Genomic DNA, 14,209 nt, shown 5'->3' with positions numbered 1-14,209 from the left:
ATGATCCTTGCTGGAAAGTGCACGCAAGGACACAGGGTGTGAACAGATCAGGCTCAGCTTTCATACCCTCGATGGTCAAACAGTCAGCTATTAGTTAATATTTACGTTTAGGCAAAAATAATGGTCACTTGGGTGGGGTACCAGAGGCGATGAGCATATGTGGCTCCCATACCCTAGCACGGGTCTGTACTTGCACTGAAAGAGGGGAGAAAATTGAAGGGGGGAAAATTGTGTGTAATGTAAGAGTCATTTTATTTAAAGCTGCTAATCAAAACCAATCTATTAATTTCATCTTCTTTGATCCTTGAATGTCAAACACCTGGAAAAAAAATAGTGGAAAGCTGCATCCGGATAACATTGATCTACTTAAGCTTGAATTTGAACAAAAGAAGCATTTTAGTGCATGGAGATGGCATTTGGGGAAGATAAGTGAAACAGATAAATGCAAAATTGTGAATGAATGTACTTGGAATAGTAAGTTAGAAATGTCACATGCAAGTGTAACATTCAAAAGGGCTTACTTTTCTTCACAACTTTGATTGTTCAATTTGTCTTGTGGATGCCCAACCTTTCACAAATCCAACAAACACCAGAAGCAAAAACTTGATGCGATCAGGCATTTCATTGTTAAATGATTATGTTTGGGTCATGTACACACAATTTTAAATGGGTTTGGAAAAACTGACATGCAACATAAATGACATGCATTAAGAGGAGATATTATTGCTGTAGCACTGATGCCTACTTGCACATTTTATTAGCTTATTAAATTGCAGTTTAGGTTTATGGAAAAGGCATGAGGCCAAAATCCTCTTCATGGTAAAAGAATAATTGCAGCTAAATTAATAGGGAACATCTGTCACCAAATTCAGAGTGGATTTAAACTGTCTTTCAAAAGGCCAGTGCTGCAATCTTTTTCTCTTTTGTTGTTCTACCAGACAGAGCATGTGCAGTCTGGACTGGGCACAATTAGATTCAATTTCACTTATACCTGATTTATATGTTTGTACCACATTCTATCAATTTATCACTATTAAAGAAATTATGTAAACACCGCATCCACGACCAATCTTAGCGCAATATCCCAATGAATAACATGAGAAAAGGAAAATAATTGGGTAACCAACTGACTATTAATTGGCTACTTATAGCACAACATTTTTTGTACATGGCTATGGAATATTCACTTTTTACCCAAACACTAGCAGAAGACATGTCTATCAAATATTATATATTTCAATTACCCCACCCCTACCCCAACTCAATACAGCAATATGTCGAGGGTTAATGTCCAGGCGGCTTTGTCCCTTGGTTAACGGAAAATATGTTGAATGGCTTCTTTAGTGTGGAATGATGTATGCCGTTTGAAGGAAACAGATGGCTAATTATCACTACTTTTAAAAGCAAATTGCAAAATTGACAGGATGGCTTGGCGGGCAAGAATGTGTGGTCCCGGCTGCTTCAAGAGACACAGCAGTCCATCATGCCCTCAATTAATGTGGCCACACTACCGACTGTGGAACTGACTAAATAATAAATACCTTACTATTCATTAAGATGCTGTAGTAAAAAACAGATTTAGTACCTGATGGTTACAGATCTATTAATATAGTCGGCTAAAGACATGGCCAGAGTCAGCACCAACCCCCTACAGATAGCAAACGCGAATTAACGTTGCACTGGGCACCGACAGGTGACAGACTGAGCAACTCTTCCTCACCTATGCAGAGATACCTGTATTTTCAGCGGGAAATGTCGGTTGATAAACGGTTCACTTTCAGATACCCTTGTGCCACAATAATCTCTTCTCACAATAACTCGCGGTCAAGGTACAAACAGAACAGATTAGCGGAACGCTGCACTTTGCACAACCGAACCCCAACTGCAATAGTCAAGCGTGGATATTCAAAAAAAGCATGTACGTATGTATACGAAAAGAACAATAGCCCGGCAGCCAGTTTTATTTATTCTTCTGAAAAATCTCAGACTGCGAAGCTATAAAAAATTAAACTACTTCTTTAAATAATTGATCTATTTCAAAAAATACAACCCAGAAACGAAGCACATCACCGGGGGAACAGTACCAATAATAAAGGCATGCCTCGTTTCACTGGAAGCAAATGTGGGAACAATTAAGCTGGAAAAAAGACATTTTTAATTCCGCTGTTATAATATTTGGGTTGAAGCCTCGGCAGCTGTGTAAAATCATTACACCATCGCTGAGGAAGGCAGTAATTGGGCAACGCGTCCGCTACAAAGAAGGTATTTGTTAATGCAAAGATAATCGTGCGGTGCCAGCAGTAAAAGGGGGGATCAGAGACGCTCTTTACCTTTCATTCTCCACACTCCTAAATCCAGGTAAGATGTGCCGGAAACTGCTGTTCCTGTCGAGCTTGGGCTGGCTCTTTGTCCTTTTGATGGAGCCTTTCAGCCGACGGCTCAGGAACCCCTGTTGCCAGATAACAAGAGGAGAGACTATTGAAGCACTTCCGTCCGAGTGAAAGTCTGCGACTGGCCGGCACAGCGAGCAGCGCACATCGTCAGCGTCGCTGCACATCGGCACATCCCAGGGCTGGCAATAGTGCAGCGGCGCTCACTGCACACTCCCTCAGCCTTGGTTGCCTTAGCGACCATTAGCTCTCAGAATAACTATCTTGTGTGAGAAAAAAAATGGCAAAGGCATGTTACCAGTTCAGCACCTGAGAAACTTTTCTGCATTTTTGAAAGACTATAATGATTACATTTAGCAATTGTTTAGGGTGTAACAATTTCCGTTGGTCGAGACACAAATATCTGCTGCTTTTCTATGTATTCTTCCTCTTGTAAGAAAAACTGTTCGCAAGTAGCAGTTCAATGCTACACAACTTTCCAACAGTAATGCAAAACGAGTACCAACAGGCATTGCACTAATCTGGCAGCAAATTATTCTGGGCTCGCATACAGGTATGCAATGAGTGACCTTAAACTAGATGACTTCATACTGTGTCAGAATTTTAAAATGAGCCCAGCGTTAAGATGCAAACCGTGTTTTTATTTTGTTTCTGATGTGACCATTATCTGTGGTTAAGTACAACAATTCTTTTAAGCGTCAGTAAACAATTGATAAAATGCTAAATTGTCCATAAAATTAAAACAGAGTGCAATAACGATTAAACCACACATAAAAATGTTGAAACACGACTCGCACAGGCTTATTAATTTAAACGCTGCAGAAAATTTGGAAATAAAGTAAATGTCTAGTTATAAGAACATAAGAATTAGGAACAGGAGTAGGCCATCTAGCCCCTCGAGCCTGCTGCGCCATTCAAAAAGATCATGGCTGATCTGGCCGTGGACTCAGCTCCACTTACCCGCCCGCTCCCCATAACCCTTAATTCCCTTACTGGTTAAAAATCTATCTATCTGTGATTTGAATACATTCAATGAGCTAGCCTCAACTGCTTCCTTGGGCAGAGAATTCCACAGATTCACAACCCTCTGGGAGAAGAAATTCCTTCTCAACTCGGTTTTTAATTGTCTCCCTCGTATTTTGAGGCTGTGCCCCCTAGTTCTAGTCTCCCCGACCAGCGGAAACAACCTCTCCGCCTCTATCTTGTCTATCCCTTTCATTATTTTAAATGTTTCTATAAGATCACCCCTCATCCTTCTGAACTCCAACGAGTAAAGACCCAGTCTACTCAATCTATCATCATAAGGTAACCCCCTCATCTCCGGAATCAGCCTAGTGAATCGTCTCTGTACCCCCTCCAAAGCCAGTATATCCTTCCTTAAGTAAGGTGACCAAAACTGCACGCAGTACTCCAGGTGCGGCCTCACCAATACCCTATACAGTTGCAGCAGGACCTCCCTGCTTTTGTACTCCATCCCTCTCGCAATGAAGGCCAACATTCCATTCACCTTCCTGATTACCTGCTGCACCTGCAAACTAACTTTTTGGGACTCATGCACAAGGACCCCCAGGTCCCTCTGCACCGCAGCATGTTGTAATTTCTCCCCATTCAAATAATATTGCCTTTTACTGTTTTTTTTCCGAAGGTGGATGACCTCACATTTTCCGACATTGTATTCCATCTGCCAAACCTTAGCCCATTCGCTTAACCTATCTAAATCTCTTTGCAGCCTCTCTGTGTCCTCTACACAACCCGCTTTCCCACTAATCTTTGTGTCATCTGCAAATGTTGTTACACTACACTCTGTCCCCTCTTCCAGGTCATCTATGTATATTGTAAACAGTTGTGGTCCCAGCACCGATCCCTGTGGCATACCACTAACCACCGATTTCCAACCCGAAAAGGACCCATTTATCCCGACTCTGCTTTCTGTTAGCCAGCCAATTCGCGATCCATGCTAATATATTTCCTCTGACTCCGCGTACCTTTATCTTCTGCAGTAACCTTTTGTGTGGTACCTTATCGAATGCCTTTTGGAAATCTAAATACACCACATCCATCGGTACACCTCTATCCACCATGCTCGTTATATCCTCAAAAATTCCAGTAAATTAGTTAAACATGATTTCCCCTTCATGAATCCATGTTGCGTCTGCTTGATTGCACTATTCCTATCTAGATGTCCCGCTATTTCTTCCTTAATGATAGCTTTCCTTTCTGTCGTTTAAAATTTTCCCAATCTTCTCATTTCCCACTAACCTTGGTCACCTTATACGCATTGGTTTTTAATTTGATACTCTCCTTTAATCCCCTTTCTCATCTTCTTCAAGCATTTTCCCCACTACAGATGTTATTTCCTTGGTTATCCACAGCTGGTTATCCCTTCTCTTACCACTCTTCTTTTTCACTGGAATATATTTTTGTTGAGCACTATGAAAGAGCTCCTTAAAAGTCCTCCACTGTTCCTCAATTGTGCCACTGTTTAGTCTGTGTTCCCAGTCTACTTTAGCGAACTCTGCCCTCATCCCACTGCAGTCCCCTTTGTTTAAGCATAGTACACTCGTTTGAGACACTACTTCCTCACCCTCAATCTGTATTACAAATTCAACCATACTGTGATCACTCATTCCAAGAGGATCTTTTACTAGGAGATTGTAATGAGACAGGAATAAAAAACACAGGACCAGATCTAAGATAGCTTGCTCCCTTGTATGTTCTGTAACATACTGTTCTAAGAAACAATCCCGTATGCATTCTATGAATTCCTCCTCCAGGCAACCCCGTGTGATTTGATTTGACCAATCGATATGTAGGTTAAAATCCCCCATGATTACTGCCGTTCCTTTTTCACATGCTTCCATTATTCCTTTGATTATTGTCCGCCCCACCATGAAGTTATTATTTGGGGGCCTATAAACTACGCCCACCAGTGACTTTTTCCCCTTACTATCTCTAATCTCCACCCACAATGATTCAACATTTTGTTCATTAGAGCCAATATCATCTCTCACAACTGCCCTGATATCATTCTTTATTAACAGAGCTACCTCACCTCCTTTCCCTTAACCTAGTTACAATGTTCGACCAAATTTAGTTGCCTTTGATTTCATTAAATTGGAAAAAGATATCGAGTTACATACTGGAGTAAACTGCTTAAATGCACACTGTCCATCTGCCCTGATTATGGCTTTATAACAAGGTGCACATTTAATAATGACACTACACAATTACAGTTCTATTAAGATTTTCCTAATTTTACTTTGGAAGTGATCGCACTTGAAATTTACAGTATTTTATAGCTGCTATGTCTCCAAAATATGAAGATAGAGCACTAAACTTTGTTTACTCCAATATTGTTTTATTCTTTTTTTTAAAGAAAATAAATTAAGACTTTCCTGCACGGTGCAATTTGTTTTGGCACAATTATCAGGCTCTGGAACGATTTTATAACTGTATATGTATATTAAAAGGTGTTTTTTTGAAACTTTGCAAAGAGGTTTGATGCACAAATAATAATTTGGATTGTTGCAGTACTCATCTATGCAGTACACTTAGTATAGCATATTGTATATTAATACTGACTCTTTCTTTCTCCATAGCATACCAAAACATTCAGCACCTTCAGACAGTGTCAGCAGAAACATTGAACGGAATATATTTTCAGTTCTAGGTATTTCATTGAGTGTTCAATGTTCATAAGCTTAAATTCTAGCTCTGACACTGAAACGTTATGAAATTACTGGTGGAAAAATAAGGATTGTGAATTCATGTTGAAACCCTAGTATTGCCTGTTGTTTAATTTGCCAGATGATATTCAAGAGAATCATGCACTTTATGCCTCATTTGTTATCAACAAATTTTCATGAACTCGTAATAAATTACCAAATATATACAATTAATCATAAGATGTGTGAAGTATGAATTGATTTCAGAATAAATAGATGAATAATCAATGCTATCTGTGACCAGGAGTCCAGAAGGGTGAGTTGCGTAACAGGGTGAGAGATATTTCAAAATGTCTCGAAAGGAACTTAGAAACATAGAAACATAGAAAATAGGTGCAGGAGTAGGCCATTCGGCCCTTCTAGCCTGCACCGCCATTCAATGAGTTCATGGCTGAACATTCAACTTCAGTACCCCATTCCTGCTTTCTCGCCATACCCCTTGATCCCCCTAGCAGTAAGGACCTCATCTAACTCCTTTTTGAATATATTTAGTGAATTGGCCTCAACAACTTTCTGTGGTAGAGAATTCCACAGGTTCACCACTCTCTGGGTGAAGAAGTTCCTCCGCATCTCGGTCCTAAATGGCTTACCCCTTATCCTTAGACTGTGACCCCTGGTTCTGGACTTCCCCAACATTGGGAACATTCTTCCTGCATCTAACCTGTCTAACCCCGTCAGAATTTTATATGTTTCTATGAGGTCCCCTCTCATTCTTCTGAACTCCAGTGAATACAAGCCCAGTTGATCCAGTCTTTCTTGATAGGTCAGTCCCGCCATCCCGGGAATCAGTCTGGTGAACCTTCGCTGCACTCCCTCAATAGCAAGAATGTCCTTCCTCAGGTTAGGAGACCAAAACTGTACACAATACTCCAGGTGTGGCCTCACCAATGCCCTGTACAACTGTAGCAACACCTCCCTGCCCCTGTACTCAAATCCCCTTGCTATGAAGGCCAACATGCCATTTGCTTTCTTAACCGCCTGCTGCACCTGCATGCCAACCTTCAATGACTGATGTACCATGACACCCAGGTCTCTTTGCACCTCCCCTTTTCCTAATCTGTCACCATTCAGATAATAGTCTGTCTCTCTGTTTTTACCACCAAAGTGGATAACCTCACATTTATCCACATTATACTTCATCTGCCATGCATTTGCCCACTCACCTAACCTATCCAAGTCGCTCTGCAGCCTCACAGCATCCTCCTCGCAGCTCACACTGCCACCCAACTTAGTGTCATCCGCAAATTTGGAGATACTACATTTAATCCCCTCATCTAAATCATTAATGTACAGTGTAAACAGCTGGGGCCCCAGCACAGAACCTTGCGGTACCCCACTAGTCACTGCCTGCCATTCTGAAAAGTACCCATTTACTCCTACTCTTTGCTTCCTGTCTGACAACCAGTTCTCAATCCATGTCAGTACACTACCCCCAATCCCATGTGCTCTAACTTTGCACATCAATCTCTTGTGTGGGACCTTGTCGAACGCCTTCTGAAAGTCCAAATATACCACATCAACTGGTTCTCCCTTATCCACTCTACTGGAAACATCCTCAAAAAATTCCAGAAGATTTGTCAAGCATGATTTCCCTTTCACAAATCCATGCTGACTTGGACCTATCATGTCACCTCTTTCCAAATGCACTGCTATGACATCCTTAATAATTGATTCCATCATTTTACCCACTACCGATGTCAGGCTGACCGGTCTATAATTCCCTGTTTTCTCTCTCCCTCCTTTTTTAAAAAGTGGGGTTACATTGGCTACCCTCCACTCCATAGGAACTGATCCAGAGTCAATGGAATGTTGGAAAATGACTGTCAACGCATCCACTATTTCCAAGGCCACCTCCTTAAGTACTCTGGGATGCAGTCCATCAGGCCCTGGGGATTTATCGGCCTTCAATCCCATCAATTTCCCCAACACAATTTCCCGGCTAATAAGGATTTCCCTCAGTTCCTCCTCCTTACTAGACCCCCCGACCCCTTTTATAACCGGAAGGTTGTTCGTGTTCTCCTTCGTGAATACCGAACCAAAGTACTTGTTCAATTGGTCCGCCATTTCTTTGTTCCCCGTTATGACTTCCCCTGATTCTGACTGCAGGGGACCTACATTTGTCTTTACTAACCTTTTTCTCTTTACATATCTATAGAAACTTTTGCAATCCGTCTTAATGTTCCCTGCAAGCTTCTTCTCATACTCCATTTTCCCTGCCCTAATCAAACCCTTTGTCCTCCTCTGCTGAGTTCTAAATTTCTCCCAGTCCCCAGGTTCGCTGCTATTTCTGGCCAATTTGTATGCCACTTCCTTGGCTTTAATACTATCCCTGATTTCCCTTGATAGCCACGGTTGAGCCACCTTCCCTTTTTTATTTCTATGCCAGACAGGAATGTACAATTGTTGTAGTTCATCCATGCGGTCTCTAAATGTCTGCCATTGCCCATCCACAGTCAACCCCTTAAGTATCATTCGCCAATCCATCTCAGCCAATTCACGCCTCATACCTTCAAAGTTAGCCTTCTTTAAGTTCTGGACCATGGTCTCTGAATTAACTGTTTCATTCTCCATCCTAATGCAGAATTCCACCATATTATGGTCACTCTTCCCCAAGGGGCCTCGCACAACGAGATTGCTAATTAATCCTTTCTCATTACATAACACCCAGTCTAAGATGGCCTCCCCCCTAGTTGGTTCCTCGACATATTGGTCTAAAAAACCATCCCTTATGCACTCCAGAAAATCCTCCTCCACCGTATTGCTTCCAGTTTGGTTAGCTCAATCTATGTGCATATTAAAGTCACCCATTATAACTGCTGCACCTTTATTGCACGCACCCCTAATTTCCTGTTTGATGCCCTCCCCAACATCACTACTACTGTTTGGAGGTCTGTACACAACTCCCACTAACGTTTTTTGCCCTTTGGTGTTCTGCAGCTCTACCCATATAGATTCCACATCATCCAAGCTAATGTCCTTCCTAACTATTGCCTTAATCTCCTCCTTAACCAGCAATGCTACCCCACCTCCTTTTCCTTTTATTCTATCCTTCCTGAATGTTGAATACCCCTGGATGTTGAGTTCCCAGCCCTGCTCATCCTGGAGCCACGTCTCCGTAATCCCAATCACATCATATTTGTTAACATCTATTTGCACAGTTAATTCATCCACCTTATTGCGGATACTCCTTGCATTAAGACACAAAGCCTTTAGGCTTGTTTTTTTAACACCCTCTGTCCTTTTAGAATTTTGCTGTACAATGGCCCTTTTTGTTCTTTGCCTTGGGTTTCTCTGCCCTCCACTTTTCCTCATCTCCTTTCTGTCTTTTGTTTTTGCCTCCTTGGAAGGGGATGGGGAAGAACCAGCTGTCATGGTCTATGTCGGAACCACTGACAGAGGAAAAAACAGAGAGGAGAACCTGCTGATGGAGTATCGTGAGCCATGAGCTAAATTAAAAAGCAGGATCTTGAAGGTGGTAATCGCCAGATTAGTAGCTGAGCCAAATGCTAATTAGCATAGGGAGAAAAAGTTCTGGGAAGTGAACGCATGGCGGGAAGACTGGTGTGGGAAGGAGGGATTCCAGTTCATTGGACAATGGTACTGGTATTGTGCCGCTGGGATGGGTTGCACCTGAACCGGACTGGGACCAAAGTCCGAGTGTAAAGCATAAATAGGACTGTAGAAAGGACATTAAATTAGTAAAGGTGGGAGGGTTTGGAGGGATAGAATAGTGACTTCAAAGTAAGAAAAATGGAAGAGAACAAAAGGCCAGAGTACAAAGAGATAAAGATAACATATACTTGGAACAGAAAAGGTTAGAGGAAGCAATAATAAAATATCTTAATAGATTGGAAAATAAACAAACTATGACGGAATGAGGATGGAGCTCAGGAAGGTAAACGGGAGAAAATGATTGCCACAGAAGTAAAACAACAGTGTGCAATATTTAAAAGGGAAGATCAAATAACATATGCCAGATACATAAACAATAAAGGAGCGGATGATAAAAGGAAATATGATGAGTTTTGGAAAGAGATTAAAAAGACAATTAGGTAAGCAAAGAAATATGAAATTAAAATATTAAATATAAAAAGAAATAGTAAACTATAGGCACATAAGTAACAGAGATAATTAAAATAGGGATAGAGCTAAGTATATGAGATGAGAGGAAATGATAATGAAATGGCACGGATGCTGAATAGATACTTTGCATCAGTTTTCACTGAAGATGACAACAGTAGAAGTCAAAAGTGATATCATCATAGTTAAAAAAGGAAATACCAATCAAAGTGACAAACTTAAAGAGGATAAAACCTCAAATGCAGATGGACATTACCACTAAATATTTACGAAACTATGGAGGAGATAGCAAAGGCACTGGCATCTATATATTAAAGTTCAATAGAAAAAGGAATAGTGCCACAGCAAATGTATCTGCCTATCTTCAAAAAGGGAGATAGAACAAACTGAGGGAATTGTAGTAGACCAGTTAGCTTAACACCAGTAGTAGGAAAGATAAAAAAACATCTTGAGACAGAGAATATATAAAAAAATCAGCGTGGTTTCTAAAAGGAAGGTCCTGTTTACCCAACCTTATTGAATTATTTGAAGAAATAACAGCAAGGACAGATAAGAGTGAACATGGTATTCATGGTCATTCAGAAAACCTTCAATAAAGTGCCACCACATAAGAGACTCCGAACAAAGGCAAAGGCATGTGAAGTCAGCAAAATGGATTGACAGTTGGCTCCAAAACAGAAAGAGTGTTAGAGTTGAGGAAAGTTTCTCAGACTGGCAGAAAATGAGAAGTAATGCCCAGCAGGGATCTGTGCTAGGACCTCCATATATGTAAATACTTTGTCTCAGAAATTAGAGGCATGGAGGCCAAATTTGCAGGTGATACCAAATTAGGGATATAGCTAGTAATGTGGAGGATGGCACTGAAATGCAGGAAGATGTAAACAGACTTCCAGAGTGGGCAGATAACTGGAAAATGAAATTCAATATAGCGAAGTGTGAAGTAGCTCATTTCGATAGCAAGAATAAGGAGGCCACTTATTCCTTGGAATGTAAGAAACTAAATGGGGTAGAGGAGAATACAGATACATGAATCATTAAAAGTAATAACACAAGTTGCTAAGTGTAAGGTCCTTACTCTACAGCATGAAACCACATGAGGCACATTCCAGGGATAAGGCCACTCTGTGACCATAGCTCTTTATTACAAAACTCCAGAAGTGATGACCCTGCGTGGGACCTCCCTTTTTCTACCTTTGTGATCAGGTAAGGAGTGTCACCCACAAGTTTACCCCCTGTGGTCAAGGTGTGCATCTCAGTTGAGTGTATACAGTAATATAGTGGTGTTACACATTGTAGTTACAAACATGACATCACCTTCCCCCGCCCCCCCCGCAAAGTCTTACTGGGATCATAGGTTCAGTCTTTCAGGTGGTTCACGCTCCCTCGTGGAGCGCCGCAGTTGGGGCTCTGGTTGTTGGACGCTGATGTGAGTGTCTGTCACCTGTGGTGATTCCGGCCTGACCTCAGGGACTGTGCATTCTTCTGATTGCTCTTGTTGCACGTTCACTGGCCGTAGTGTGAGCTCCATCTCATGGTCTTCTTCAGATTCCTCCGTGTCCACGCTGAACCTTTTTTTTTTTACTTGGTCCAGATGCTTACGGCATATCTGGCCATTGTTGAGTTTTACCACAATGATCCTATTCCCCTCTTTGCCAATTACAGTATCCTCAAGCCATTTGGCGTGATTGGGGACGAATACGGGATCATTTATTTCTATACATCTCCACCTTGAATTATGGTCATGGTACTTGTTTTGTGACTTGCGCTTGCCCTCAACTATGTCGGTCAGGACTGGGTGGATGAGGGACAACCGAGTTTTGAGTGTCCATTTCATGAATAGCTCTGCGGGCGGGACCCCCGTGAGCGAGTGCGGGGGGATCTATAAGCCAGCAGGAGGCGCGATAGGCGGCATTGTAGGGAGTGTCCTTGAATCCTGAACAGACCTTGCCTAAAGATTTGGACTGCCCGTTCCGCCTGGCCATTGGAGGCCGGCTTGAACGGCGCAGTCCTGACGTGGTTAATGCCATTGCCCGACATAAACTCCAGGAATTCATAGCTCGTGAAACACGGACGGACCATTGTCACTAACCAGGATGTCCAGCAAGCCATGGGTTGCAAAGATCGCACGTGTAGGCTTTCCACCATGGTGGATGACATGCATGAATTCAGGATGATGCACTCGATCCATTTCGAGTATGCATCTATTACAATGAGGAACATCTTCCCCATGAACGGGCCCGCGTAGTCAACGTGAATGCGTGACCATGGCTTGGTGGGCCAGGGCCACGGGCTGAGCGGGGCTGACCTGGGGGCACTACCCAGCTGGGCACAGGTTGTGCACCTGCGAACACAGTGTTCCGGGTCTGAATCAATTCCAGGCCACCAAACGTGTGACCCAGCAATGGCCTACATCATCACAATGCCTGGGTGCTCACTGTGGAGTTCTCTGATGAATGCCTCCCTGCCCTTCTGGGGCATGACTACCCTGCTGCCCCATAGTAGGCAGTCGGCTTGGATGGAGTACTCATCCATCCGCCTGTGGAACGGTCTGACCTCCTCAGGGCATGCTCCATGTGCGGGCGCCCAATCCCCAGTCAGGACACATTTCTTAATCAGGGATAGGAGGGGATCTCTGTTTGTTCAGATTTTGATCTGGCGGGCTGTGATGGGGGAACCTGCACTGTCAAAGGCATCGACAGCCATGACCATCTCAGCGCTTTGCTCAGCTGCCTCCTCGGTGGTGGCCAGTGGGAGCCTGCTGACTGCGTCAGCGCAGTTTTCAGTGCCGGGCCGGTGGCGGATGGAATAATCATAAGCAGTTAGCTTGAGGGCCCACCGCTGTATGCGAGCTGATGCGTTGGCATTGACAGCTTTGCTGTCTGACAACAGGGATGTGAGTGGCTTGTGGTCTGTCTCTAATTCAAACTTCCTACCGAAGAGGTACTGATGCATTCTTTTTACACCATAGACTCATGCAAGTGCTTCCTTCTCGACCATGCCATATCCCCGTTCTGCTTGAGAGCGTGACTTGGAGGCATAAGCCACAGGTTGTAGCTGACCCTCAGCATTACCCTGCTGCAACACGCACTCAACCCCATAGGACGATGCATCACAAGTCAGAACTAAACGTTTACAGGGGTCGTACAGGGTCAACAATTTGTTTGAACAAAGTAGGTTTCGCGCCCGATCAAAAGCCCGTTCCTGACAGTCCCCCCAAAACCAATCGCAGCCCTTATGCAGGAGCACGTGTAGCAGCTCCAACAACGTGCTCAAGTTTGGCAGAAAGTTCCCGAAATAGTTCAACAGTCCCAGGAATGAACGCAACTCCGATGTGTTGCAGGGCCTGGGTGCTCGTCGAATCGCCACTGTTTTGGATTCGGTGGGCTGAATCCCATCTGCAGCAACCCTCCTGCCCAAAAACTCAACCTCAGGAGCTAAAAACACACATTAAGACCTCTTGAGTCGCAGGCCTACCCGGTCCAGTCGGCGTAGCACCTCCTCCAGGTTGTGGAGGTGTTCCTCGGTATCTCGACCCGTGATGAGGATGTCGCCCTGGAATATGATCATTCCAGGAATGGATTTAAGCAGGTTTTCCATGTTACGTTGAAAAATTGCGGCTGCTGGTCGAATGCCAAACGGGCACCTGTGATACGCAAACGGTCCCTTGTGCGTGGTGATGGTGGTCAGTAGTTTGGATTCGTCGACCAGTTCCTGGGTCATATAGGCTGAAGTGAGGTCCAACTTGGTGAACAGCTTGCCGTCTGCCAGCGTGGCGAAGAGGTCCTCCGCTCTCGGGAGCGGGTATTGGTCTTGTAGGGACACCCGATTGATGGTGGCCTTGTAGTCGCCACAGATCCTGACAGAGCCATCCGCTTTTAGAACGGGGACGATGAGGCTCGCCCAGTCGCTGAATTCAATAGGTGAGATGATGCCCTCTCGCAACAGCTGGTCCAATTCACTCTCGATTTTTTCCGGCATCACACACGGCACCGCTCTGGCTTTGTGGTGCACTGG

The 14,209-nt window shown here is 43.5% G+C and overlaps 1 protein-coding gene across 6 annotated transcripts in view; it reads right to left on the bottom strand.

Moving 5' to 3' along the window:
• The window catches only part of LOC139232434 (disabled homolog 2-interacting protein-like), a 1,003,994-nt gene that overhangs the window by 286,698 nt on the left and 703,087 nt on the right, over positions 1 to 14,209 (bottom strand). For all 6 annotated transcript variants that reach the window (XM_070862610.1, XM_070862602.1, XM_070862603.1 and 3 more), the window contains one exon: positions 2,331 to 2,449. In XM_070862610.1, coding sequence (XP_070718711.1) covers positions 2,331 to 2,449 — 119 coding nt within the window. The remainder of the gene's footprint in view (positions 1 to 2,330; positions 2,450 to 14,209) is intronic.

This window comes from Pristiophorus japonicus, chromosome 20 (genome assembly GCF_044704955.1).
Source record: "Pristiophorus japonicus isolate sPriJap1 chromosome 20, sPriJap1.hap1, whole genome shotgun sequence".
Lineage (NCBI taxonomy): Eukaryota > Metazoa > Chordata > Chondrichthyes > Pristiophoridae > Pristiophorus > Pristiophorus japonicus.
Note: the sequence above shows the minus strand (reverse complement) of the source record. Positions and strands in the feature narration are given on the sequence as shown.